This window comes from Melanostigma gelatinosum, assembly GCF_949748355.1.
Source record: "Melanostigma gelatinosum genome assembly, chromosome: 2".
Lineage (NCBI taxonomy): Eukaryota > Metazoa > Chordata > Actinopteri > Perciformes > Zoarcidae > Melanostigma > Melanostigma gelatinosum.
Genome location: NC_136635.1, coordinates 15,587,154 through 15,600,438, shown reverse-complemented (window position 1 = coordinate 15,600,438; position 13,285 = coordinate 15,587,154). Strand labels below are relative to the sequence as shown.

The window sequence follows — 13,285 nt, the reverse complement described above, 5'->3', positions numbered from 1 at the left end:
TCAGCACTTCAGGGGCAATCACACTTTTCAGTGACAGAAAATCCGACTCCATTTTTACTTTCACCTTTGTGGTAAATGATCGTGACACACAGTGCAATATAAACGTCAACATGTCGAGCTCCTGTAGATTATTAAAATAAAGCCTCATATATCTTTACGAAGGGGACTTGTAATTTAGATTTGTTTACAAGGCATGTTGTGCAGCTATACTTTTATTGCATCATTTACCTATTTTTTTAACCTAGTATCTGCATTCTGAAAAGTGTCTCAGTTTACAGCATGATGGGAAACTGCCACTTGTAGGAACCAGAGTTTTGATAATGCACGGCTAATGGTTTGTGTGATATGCTCCTGCTTTGGTTTGCATTTGTGTGTAAGCGACACTAGAAATAGTCCACAGTACACACGTGAATTCTTGCTTTACAGTATAGTGAAAATGAAGTTTATATTAGCCTACTACCTGTTTGGATGACGATAGCTGCAGGGCAACTTTACCGTAATTGGGTGCGCTTACAGTCGGCTGGACGGGCATTGCTTTTACGTGTGTGGCTGTGTTGGACAGGAATGTGACTGCAGGGGAGTGTGCTGTTAGTCACAGGACAGGAGGGCTGCAGGGTGCGTTCCGCCGGCGTGTGCGTGTGTACTGTAGCTCGGGTGTTGAGGCAGTCACACACAGCCTGTAGAAAGTAGAAGGGCCTCTAGCGCCAGACACTAGTACTGGTCTGGTTGATCACTCCTACTGTCGGCTCCACAGTGCGAACATCGCAGTGTCTGGGCAGAAACACGGCCAGGCGTGTGGACAGGCGCCCGTAGCTCCGCAGATCTCTCTCCGTCGATCCGTGCACTAAACGGACTACGTCGACGAGTCTTTTTTTTTTTTTTTTGGGGAGCACATATCTGGGGCTCCTTTCCACGCTGCGGTCTCTCACACTGCAGGGCCTCTTCAGTTTACTGTAGAGGGGAAAAAGTGGGTGTTTGCTGTTCACTGGTGTTCCGGCGGCGGCGGCGGCGGCGGCGGCGAGCGCAGCGAAGTGTCCCCGATGGCAGGCTGGAAGGACGGCTCGGTGCAGGAGAAGTATCGGCTGGTCGTGGTCGGAGGCGGAGGTGTCGGGAAATCAGCGCTGACTATCCAGTTTATTCAGGTCAGTAGCGTGCACCCCTTCCCTGCATGAAGCCCTGGCTGTGATTTGCTTCGCTGAAAACAACGGCGAAAGAACGGGAGGGGGGGGAGGCCAGACACGGGAGCCCAGGCACGGGAGCCCCGTGAGCGGATACCGGGGTCTGCTTTCTTCGCTACTTTACTGAGGCCTCCAACTATTCACCGAGGGGTTGTAGAAGATGTTAGGGAGAGGTGGCCATGCTTATTTAGTGACTCAAACGAGGAAGGACGGCTGTCACTTTAACTCGGCAGTAACCGAGAGCTCCACTTCCACTTTGCAGTTCATAGCCGCGAGTCAGAGGAGAAAGCAAAGTGGGTCTGTGGAGCTCCCGAGTTGCCCTGTTTTCGTTAACTTGCTGCAAAGGAGCGGATTTAGAGCCCATGTTAAGATTTAGTCATTAATGGCCTACCAAGCCAGAGCGAGTTTAGAGGAGAAGTGTTAAAGCTCTGGAAGAGAAAAGTTGCACCCAACTCACATTAGTCCCTGAAAGAATATCATGTGAGTGCTGATGCCCTCAGAGAGAGAACAAGTGCTCCTAAATAAAAAAGAATGTAGAGCCACCAAGCTGCTCCAAATGTCATTGGAAACATGTGAACTAGACAGAGAACATCTGGCAGAGTTGAATAGCAGTAGAATAAACAACAGCAGCACCAAATGTCCATTGAAAGATGATTCACTTTTATGTTCAGAAGTAGACTTTCACCAAGGCAAGCTGCTGGTTCACCTCATTCGAAGCGCTTCCAGTCACTGAAGGCAAACTAGTACACTCAAGTAAATATTCTTAGAGAGTAAAACTTCACTTCCACCCCCACTGAGAGACAATGCCATCATCCTTTTTTTTTATGGCAGTCTACTTCAAAACTCATCGGTGTCACATATAAGAGATGGAAACAGTTACCTCCATCCCTGCTTGCATTCCAGCACACTGCAGACTTAGCCTGCCTTGCTTTGGACCTTCCAGGCTTTCATAACAGTAATTTAACCAAGAGCCCCCGAAAGCCCACACACACACACACACACACACACACACACTATATGAGAGAGATGACAAACTTTGCCCTCTGCCTTGTGTGTGTCCCCCTCGTGTCAGTGTGTTACTGACCAGACTGCAGGCAGCTGCATGTCTCCACACTGTCAGACAATAGTGGGCTGGCACACGTTTTAGAGTGGGGGTGAAATGTGTGTGTGTGTGTGTGTTGGGGGGAGTTGGGTCTAATGAGGGTTCAAAAAGCTCATTAACTGCATACCAAGTAAAAAGGATCGGATTGCTGTGGCACAGATCTTTGCCTTACCCTACTGACCTGAAGTAGCTGAATATGTAACACACACACACACACGAGATCATGCTTGATATCTGTTCTTAAAGTAACACATATAGACCAAGCAGAGTATGATTTATCATTGTATTAAGATGGTTTTACATGCCAATAAAACCACAGCCTCCACCAAGGAGTCTCCCGCCAAATGAATGGACATCCACAACAAATGTTCAACTCACTCAAAAGCCCACTCTTCAATGACCTAAATCACATTATTGCTGCCAGGTGAGTGAATTCAACACAATAAGATATCAAGCTCTCTGCATTGGGCTCTTGCAATACATTTCATCTGGGAGGTAAACAGTAAAAAGTACCGTCATTTTTTAAAAACATCCACTTTTGTGTGTTCGGTGTGACCCACGGTTGATTTCCTCTCGTGCTTTTCTTTTGCCGCCGGCTGGCGTATCGGATGCCGTGAAAGTGAGAGAGATTGAGATGTTGACAAGCAACACGCATCCTCGTCAGAAGTTTCTAGAAGTCGCCCGCCAAGGGAAAAGACCTAACAGCTGATTGTGAAGTCGAGGCTTTCCCAAGAACTATGTTGAGTGTTGAGGAGGTGGGGGGTCTGAGTCAGTCTGAGTGGGTTAACGGTCATGGACCCTGTGGAATTTGGCCCTTGGGCAAAAGGAAGTCCCTCTACTGCAGCTCTTAGGACCTTCTAGTTTTGTATGGAAAAATGTGCCCTGTTTCCTGAATCACCCGAGGTGTGTGTGTGTGTGTGTTATTGGTAGTCTTGACAGAGTATTCGATTCCATGTCATGCTTTTTGCCAAAAATATAAAGTAGTTGAACAAGAATTATTGCAGAATTACTTTTATTACAGTTGTTATAAAATACAACACATTTTACAATTTAGACCAGGCCTCCTGTGTACTGAGCCAAGTGAAGCGGTGCTACCGCTCGTGCCATAAGTCTCTACATAACCCCCAAACCTTTTTTTGAAACTCTTGGTTGGTTTGCTACGACTTCTGAGAAACACTGTTGCAACACTTTTTCCACAAACAGTATTTGCTTTCTAATGATACGGTCTCCATCAAATTCATGACTTAAAAAATAATTCAAGACTACTGGTGAGACAATTTATCATTTGATAGCCTGTAATCAAGTAGGTAAGTAGTTGCTGTTGTAAATGGGCTTGTAAAAATAGGCTGTTTGAGGTAATTTTGTAAACAGACTACTTCTACTGTCCAAGTATGGTTTCATATAGGAGAGGAGCTCTGACAGTTTAAATATCCAGCAGGGTCTTTGTGTGGCTATGAACTATGGCATACTGAACTATGAACCTGAGTTTTGGCACTGACATCAAAACAGTTTTTTAAATGATCAAACATACCAAACTATTCATCCACTAAACACTAAAGCTGTCTTAACAAAAGCAGCCGTACAAAAACTTGTACAGGTCCCTGGGTGGCTGCTGGCCACCTTAGTGCCAAGCAGTTGACTCAAGCTGAGATAGCATTGGGATGACATAACATCGAGTCATCTGACCTCAGTTGTGGAACACTATGTGTTGTTTCAATGTGACGATTGTGAGGGAGGAAGCGTCCCAAGTAAGGGAAAACATGACTCACATTGGCCATGTGAAGACTGTGTGTGTGTGTGTGTATGTGTGTGTGTGTGTGTGTGTAGGTTTGTTTTTACCTCAGAAATAATGGCACTTCAAAAACAGACTTAATTTACACAGAGTAACCAAAGAAGCTACTGGAATGAAACGGCTCTATAATGAGATGCAGTTTGATCCGACTACTGGGTAAAAAGCATGGCGTTGCTTGCTCACATGCTTGCTAATATTAGTGTGGTGGTGGCCCTGGGCATGCACGGGTGCACAGAATCAAGACTGATCAAGTCCAGACAGATTAGTTGAGGATTTTCTTTTGTGGACCTCAGCTGTATTTACAGCACATAAGTGACCTATCTCTTTCTCTCATACTCCTACTCCCACATCTTTTTTGATTACTTAGATATGAGGTCATTCAGAAGGAATGTTGCCTTAGGTAGTAATTCAACAGAATATACATAGAGTTTAGGCGCAGCTTCCCTTGGGCATGTGGAGGCAAGGTGTGGTAATAATAGTAGTGTTGACTGTGGTGAGCATTCTCAGAAACAGCCACAGGTGGTGAGACGCAGTGTTTGCTGCGACGCTTTTGTGCGTGTGTGTGTTTGTGATGTAGCTTAGAAGTTTAGATGCATGTAACACCACACACGGCATACTCTTAACCCACTTTTGGACACAGGCAGTTTTGTTGCTTTCTGTTTGGCTCAGTGATGTGTCACATGCCGTACAGCTGAGTGCAAACAGTTCCATTTATATTCGGACCGGTGTTCCTTCCTCCCCTTTAAGGGAGGGAATATCTTTTCTTTGTAACGGAGGATTGAACCATAGGACAGAAAGCTCTTTTCTACTGTAGGGGTTGCAGCTGTGCCTGTTAGGGCAGGTGATGAGAGTGTATTGTTTGTTTAGCTCTGTAGCAGAGTCACCTGTTGATTTCTCACAGAGCGGGGCTGAGAGCTAATAAGCCCTCCATTGGTTTTCACAACATGAATTCTCACCAGAAAGTTTAAAAAAACCACATGTAGATGTATATGTCAACAACAAATATCAATATTTAAAGATGCAGGAGAAAAACCGTTCAGCACCATGTCAGCTCGAGGAAAAAACAGCAAACTTCTATAAATTGCGGGCAGTGACTATTTCCTGAGACCTACTGTTTCTGTGAATGATTTCACAGTCGTCCCTTTGCTTGTGAATCATATATCATATATACTTCCGCATGCTTCAGGATCCAGTGTGTGTATATCATAGCCGAAAAGCAAAAACACTCTTAGTCATTTGGTAATAGGTAGTTGTCATTTCCTTTTAAGATTCGATATAGTATAGAAGCTGCTTTTGACCACAGTGCCACAAAGTCGGTGCGTCTCTGCCTTATTTCTCCCTCACCACCACAACCCTTCACCCTCATGTCACTCTTGTGCTGCTTTTTTGTCAGTCATTTTATAACATTTCCTTCTTTGGTTTCCTTTACGAAAAGTTAATGTAACAACTTAAGCTGTGTATGGATTGAGAAGAGAAACATTTATGTTTAATAGGGCTGCCTGGAACTGGTTCCGAAACTGTTTAATAATTATAAAGCTTTGGCTATCATAGACACATTTCTTCTCTTGCTTACACCAAAACACGATCACATGTGCCAGGGTCGGGAGCGGGGTCGGATAATGTGCACTGACCCATTCAAATCCACCTCAAATGCAAGTTTATCCTGCAGCCCAGTGCTGTTTTGTAAGGACTATGACTGCTGTGATGAGAAAACGTTTCCTTTTCGCATATTGGCCTTAACTGTCCATCTTGTATTCTCTGCTGTCGCGTCGTTCTCTTTTTCAGATCTCACCATGCAAGTGTACATACTTAATTATATGTCTTTACTTGTTGGACCTCAGTGAACGTCAAACTCTAGCCCGATATAGCTTATCATAAGTATATTTCTACGTAGGGTTTTGTGTGACCAGTCGGTTATGAATTCAGCAGGCCTTGTGGTTGGTGCCTGTGGCGAGCTCAAGCAACAGAGGTTATAGATTATTGAGCATACATAAACCTTTACAAGATTATTTTTCCTTAGTTAATCAACTGTATGGTCGGATTTGTGTGTGTATGGAAGTTGGCATATAACAGCAGCACTAGTAAGCCTGTTTCTTTTCACGGATGGTTGAATGGTGTGAAGCTGGCAATATTGTTTGTGCATCACTTTGCCAAAGCAAAGCACTTGAAATTTGCCATGATTATTCGTTGTTCCCTGAGGGGGGATCCTAATGTTTTTGGTGACTGCCAGAGTTAAAACGGATATATTTGCACACCAAGTAGCTTCCGCTGCAGGAGGATTTTTATTGCTGGGTAAGCATCAGGCTCTTTCTCAGTCTTTGGTGGCTGTTGGACCACCACTGGCCCAAAACTTACATGTGTGCATAAGCGATCTAAATCGAATGTCCAGATTGCCATGAAATATACTCCGGTTAAGCTGTCCACTTTTCTCTTTTTCGAGAATGCCATGTGAAATAGCTTCTCTGACTCTCGTACTTCTCCGACTGTTGGGTCTCTCTCCCATGTGTGTGAATATCTCACTTGAGTCGAGGGAGACGCTTATCGGAATGCACATATTTGATTGGCCGAGTAGCATCACGTGATATGGTTTACAACGCATGTAATTGGTTGGTGGGTTTTAATGAGGACCGCTGAATGAGTGCCGTAAAGGCTAGAAAAGCTGCGCTAGTCAAAATAGAAGTGCTCCTCAATTCTCAACCATCTATCGGTTAAAGGTCCGGGTCCATAGACCACGGTATCTGGGTCCGGATTTGGGCCGCGGTCCGCCTATTAGTGACCCCTGCTCTAGTGCAACCCATGGGATGGATTTGACAGTTTCTTTCACAAATTCCAAGCATCTATGGATAATAAAAGGCTAATTAGAAATAATTAAATGTCCAATGTTTGTGCCATCCAGCACTTTTGTATCGTGCAAACATTGATGAACATTGCTGCACCAAAGGCTTCTAGTGAGGCTTTATATTCTTTTTGGCTTGTTTGAATACATGGATGAATACAATCCCATTGCTGAGGTAATTTGCTTGAATCTGGCAAAATGCCGTGCAGCACACCATAGGAATGTTCACGCCAAAGGAAGTTGGGATCTGTAAAGACACTCCCAACCATCTGGGAAAGCTCAGGAGACTGGCGGGTCATCCCTCTCGCTCCGAGCTAATGAGAAACTAATGACTATCCAGGGAGGGAGACTGCTCTTCGTCAGCAATAGCATTAGCATACAATAAAGATGTGAATACTACATGAGGCACGAGTGGATTAGTGTATATTTTGTAGATATGTACCAGTGTCTTATAGTCATGCTAACGGTAGAGAGGATCCATTGTCAATGAGAATAACTAACTTCTCATAACAACTAACTTCTTCTAAATAGAGAAAATTGTTACTAAAGTTGGCTTGGATCCACAGTCACACACACACCCACACCCACACACACACACACACACATACCAGTCCTGACACAACAATAGACATCACTCACATTTGTGAGTGTGCTTCCTCATTCTGCGGACATCTTCTGTATCTCGGTTGTTTATATGTGTTTGTTATAAATAAGTTCTCTGTTTTGCTTTTCCAAAATAACTCTTCTCACTAGTAATGCCATTTATTTTGACGAATGAATTACGTTACATTACACAATCATTTCCTTGATCAGTAAAAGGAGAACTTTGTCACTGACTTGTGGTACGTACCATGTTCGTTATCTGACAGGACAGAACACATGACGCCCTCTTCAAGCCCGAGAGAAATGCCAGAGATTATTACAATATGTCCATCCAGCTAACTCACTCACACACTGACTCGTATGCAGCCTTGAATGCGACCGAGGAGCTCCACGTGAGAACCGTATCACAGAAGCTCAAGTGAGCTGTTATCATTTGTAACGCTTCTATCAAAAGAATGTATTTTAGGGTGTTGAGATAGAAATACAAATGTAAGCTGCGTGTGTGTACGTGATCGGATGCTCTCAAGTCGAAACCACTTTTCTGAAGCATCTTCTCTGCCTTGTGAAGCAGAGTGGTTAGCGAAGGTGTGACCCAGAATGTTACCCACTACATAACAGATCTGAGATCAGATGATCTGAGCCACTCCTATCCCTCTCTCTGCTGCAACAGCCACGAAGAAGATAATGCCATTGAATTCTGTAGCAATGGGCATGTATGTACAAGTCAGTGAGTAAGGAACTATCAAAACAGCAGATAATTATCTATCTATCATAGACTAAAAGCATGTGTGAACTAGGGCTGGGCGATATGGCCTAAAAAAAAAATCTCCGATTTTTTTACAAAAAATCCGATTCACGATTTAAATCGATTTTTTTCCCCCAAAATTTTTTGCAGATGACAGAAGCTGTTGAAAACAATTTTTTCTTTTATTTTGTGATGATTTTCCCAAGTAGGTTGATAAAAATAAAGTGCAAACAAAACCTGAACATTGTAGAAAGGTGCCTGTAGTATACAAAAAGTATTTGGTCACTCTTTTGTTTGCCTGAATCATTTAAATATAAAATTAAATTAAACATAACATTAAATGGCATTAAATAGTAGCCTTCCATTGTAAACAACTGTGCAAATGTAACTTTTTACAGTAAGCTTTTCTAACTGAATACACTGATACAAACACAGCATGAAATAAAATGTATATGACCCTTTAACATTCACATTTTCAAAAGTGCAACATCTGATCTAACATCAACATAACATATTTTGCACAGTAAATAAGTGCATGTAAACAAAATCAAGTGCATTCACAACATAACCAACAGTATTAAACAGTAGTGCATGTTTTTTCTAAATATTTTTTGCCAGGAAGACAAGCCTGTCTACTACCTCTGGCTTCAGGCATGCACGGTGGCATGTAACAATGCCCCCCCCCACACACTGAAAAGCCTCTCAGAGGGGGCACTTGTAGCTGGCACAGAGAGGTATTTCTTTGCTAAAGTACTTAGCCTTGGAAAGTTAAGTTGGTGACGCTTCCACCAGTCAAGTGGATCGGTGTCTGGGTCAACCTGCTGGACCACAGGTCAGTTGTTGCGGAGTAGAATGACATCCCCTCCAGCTCCGCAGAGATCCTTTGGCGTGTACTATTGTACAGCCGAGGCAAGGCAACGTCAGAAAAATGTTTACGGCTTGGTAGCACGTACCTGGGGTCCAAAGCTTTGAGACGGTGAATAAACCCCGGCTTTTCCACGGTGTATATGGGCACCATATCTTTTGCGATATACATCGCGACTGCATCCGTGATGGCTTTCCACCGGGCACTCTTCTTCTCATGCGGAGTACAGTTGGTGAATGTCTCCAAAATGCTGGGTTGTTGTTGTGAGGTGGCGGCGGCGGCGGCCAGCAGTGAAGCTGCTGGCCGCCATTGTTTTAGTTTGTAAACAATGCGCGCGCACTCTACTACGGGAAAAAGGGGTGGGGGCGATTTTCTCGATTTTCAATAAAACACATCGCCTTAAAGCACACATTCGAATTAATCGATTAAATCGATTTATCGCCCAGCCCTAGTGTGAACTGATGATACAGTTGTCTAATAAGCATTCTGTAGCCTGTGAGCCAACTTGCCAGTGGATGCAGATGATAAGTATATATTGTGTTGTAGCTTTGTTTTTCACAACAGTCACTAATGCAGCCTGTCAAAGTAGTGAGAGCTCCGTGAAATGTCTTAACGTTGGTGTCGTGTAGGACAATAATCCATTTTGGATGGTAGTTCGGGTACACTGCTCAACCTCACTTCTCCGCTCTTCGGCTGATAACAGGAAGGAGGCGATGACTGTATCTGAATGATTACTAATAAAACAGCCTAGAGCGTCACACTGCAGCAGATTCTAAAGAAAACGTAAGTCTGATTAGACATCTGCATTGGAGAATGAAGATGGTACTAATTACCCTACGGACTCTTTTTCATGGGTTGATCGAAAAAAGTACTTCCTGTGTACAAAACTGATTTATACAAGCTGGCTGCAGACTTTAACACAATAATCAGCAGCATGCGTCTTTGGCTTTTTTAAGATGGCATCAAGCATGTTTTCACAGCCTTTTATTGGCCTGTCATGCTACAGCGAGACTCACAGGGATCTACATGAATGATTAACAGTGGGGCCTGAATGACAGTGATTTGAAATAAGCTGATGTTGGCAGTCATTTCCGCCCCTCGCGAACTTGATTTCCATTGATCTTTGCCAGAGAATATTGTCAAAGAAGAAAAATAAGAAAGTATTCTGTTTCAATAGAGACAGACTTGTTTGATCGGAGACGCTTTCTGTTGCGTCTTCTCGGACCGTCTCAAATTTCACCTCAAAGCAACGTTTCCTTCATACACATTAATGTTGTTTACATAGAAAACACTGGGGGACACTGCAGGTAGCCCCATGGATGCAGATTATAGATATTTGTATACAGTAACAGTATATGGATTAACTGTTGCTGATGAAGGACCCTTGAGCAAGGCATGTAATCCCACGGTGTCCAACTGAACTGCTCAGTGGCCAGTTGTATCGGACTGTGTTGGAGTTCAGATTGATGACAAAAAGCTTGTATGTCAAGATGTTTTTCCTGTATGATTGTATTTGAGTTTATTTTCAGATCGTATTCAATGTGTGGTGACTATTAGCTGAGTAATTCATTTGTCATTGTTTAAAGATTGTCAAGAAAACAAAAGATTCAGTTGCTGTTTTCTAGAAACAACTTTGCCTTTGAGAGCCTTATTGGAACATATTGTCACATGCTGCTTTTCAATTCTGCAACCAAATTGTGTTTTGAGGATCAATTTCATGCATTCAATTTCATGCATTTTACCACATAATAAACATTTTATTACAGCACTATAAGTAATACAACAATTGTTTATGCACATTTTAACTACCTGTAACATTGCCCTCTGATAGGTAAAACAAAACTCCTCTATCCACCTGTGATATCCCTTGTTGTTTTCGGTCACTGCCCTGCCGATAGTCAGACAGACACAGAGGGCAGTCGGTTCCTCTGTGTTGTTTTTTGGCTATTGTTCTGTATCCACAGATCTGTCTGTCACAGAATAACTGGCCACAGTATCAGGTCTCGCATCTCAGAGTCGTATAACAACAACTCTGTCCATGGGAAACTGACATGCTGCTTATTTTAGCACCCCACTGCCACCACCTTCTAACATTTAGCATTCCAAATTCATGTACACCTTTTCATGTGACGACTCTATATTTAATCAGCATACTACTTTTACTACTGTTGATTATATATAGTGTTTGTCATTAGTGCAGCCCCTTTTTAAACATTGTCTACGCTGTTATTTTAAGCAGTACTGCCTCCCGTAACGTGCCACATGAAGAAGAGACATTTTTCATGCAGCTTAGTCGATAGAAGACTATGAATGGTTCTTTTTAGACGACTGTGCTTGTTGCTGATGCCGGGCACTGAGCTGCCTGCCAGGCAGCTGGTGGACATTTGGCACGTCTCATGCAGACACCGTCCAGAGGCCTGCGGGGCACCTGCTGTCCGTCGGGGGGGGGGGGGGGAGGTGAGGAATGGAATGACACAGCCCCTCGACAGGTGACGGTACAGCACGACGCACTGTCCAAAAGCACGGATGGCCAAGTGTGACTTGTGTCCTCCTTTCTGCCTCCGTCCCACTGATCAGACACCAGATCGTAATCGGAGAGGGTGGTCGGAAAGCATCAGGTACACAAGTAGATACATTTAGCAATATCTGAGTCCGGTTGAGTCAGCGACACAGCTGTTGTGTGTGTGTGTGACTGTTCTACAGATCTAACTCACGCAGCAAATGTGACTGAGTTTTCAGCACCAGTTGGTGTCGGCCAGCCCGATGCAAACTGTTACATTGGCACACGCCAATGCAAACCAGGTCAACAGCTGCCTTTAAAAAGTGCATGTGGTATGTCCAACCAAAACATTGTCCGTCCACTCACAGCCAGGCCTCTCTAGATGCTAGTTCAAGCATGTAGAGCTCAGGCTGCTGTGCGCACAGAAGACATGTGCCTTGTTGACAAGCTGGGCTTTTGAAAGTTAAATCTACTAACTAGTCAGGTGTTGGGCCAGCATAAGCCTCCGATGTAGCTTCACCTCCATTGTGTTGAGAGCTGGTGACTTTGAAGGCCAAAGCATCTGATTAACACCATTTTCATACTCATCAAAGAGTTTACTGACCGGTCCTGCACCTGCATTCATTCATTTATTATATGGTTAAGCTTTAAATATTCCCCCATCTGTATTTGCCTTCATTGGACGTTGATCATTTTCTTAACCCAAAAAATTGACTTGTGATGATGGCGACTGGGCAGGCAGGGAGGAAGCGTCAGAGGGATCAAGATGTGTCCATTAGGCGTTGTTTATGAGGAGCTGCCTGCTCCAGTAATAACATTTCTGCTGCCTGTGTTGTAGGATCGGCTGGCCTAATAGCACACGGCAGTCTGACATGATGCCAGTCAGTGGCCCCATTTCCTTTTGACATATCACTCCATGCTAAGAATTATAATCTGCAGCAGAGTACACTGCTGCAGAATCCACACTCAGCAGTTGTACCAGAGGGGAGATGGCGGGGAAGATGAATACATTATTGCAGGTGCTGTACAGTTCAATGTTTTTAGAGGTGTTTGGGAGCCATGTGATCATTTTAAAGTAGGTAGCAGTAGAAAATAACTTGCTGTGGTGTAATGTGTCATTTCTGAGTATTTGTCTGGATACAGATTATCAATCTCCTAATCTTAATTGGTAAACCAAATCTTTGAATCCTCGGAGAGTTCTTCATTTTGAGCGCTGATCCGCATCCCATTATTCGGTCGGTCATACGGTTTTCCTGAAAACCATGGACTACAGACTGTGAGCCACACTTCGTTGACTTTGAATGGGTTTATGAAAGTCACACAGTAGTTCCTCTGTCCACACAGCCACTGCAGTAGCTGGTGTCCTCTCGCTGAGCCGTCACAGTAAAGCTTTGTTGATGTGAGCACGTGCAGTTCTACTTCTGCAGCGAGACAAGCAGAGGAAGAAGAATGAAACAAAAACATAATGTAAACACTGTGACGATGGGTATTTGATTCATATTATAATCCTCGCTCCCTCACTACAGGAGATTCACTGCCACATCACTCGCTGTTCTGTCAGTGCCTTGCTTCATTTATCCTCAGCATTTACTCCATTGAATTGTGTGGCAATTTTGATACACCGTCACATGGGGCAAGGTTTTACCACTTCCCACAAAAGCAGG

At 43.7% G+C, this 13,285-nt stretch overlaps 1 protein-coding gene across 1 annotated transcript in view; it reads left to right on the top strand.

The window, feature by feature from the left end:
* The first annotated feature begins 697 nt into the window (after positions 1 to 697).
* Positions 698 to 13,285, top strand: part of rras2 (RAS related 2) — a 28,484-nt gene continuing 15,896 nt past the window's right edge. Inside the window, exon 1 of the mRNA XM_079285618.1 lies at positions 698 to 1,142. Within this exon, the coding sequence (XP_079141744.1) occupies positions 1,041 to 1,142 (102 nt within the window). The 5' untranslated portion in view covers positions 698 to 1,040. The remainder of the gene's footprint in view (positions 1,143 to 13,285) is intronic.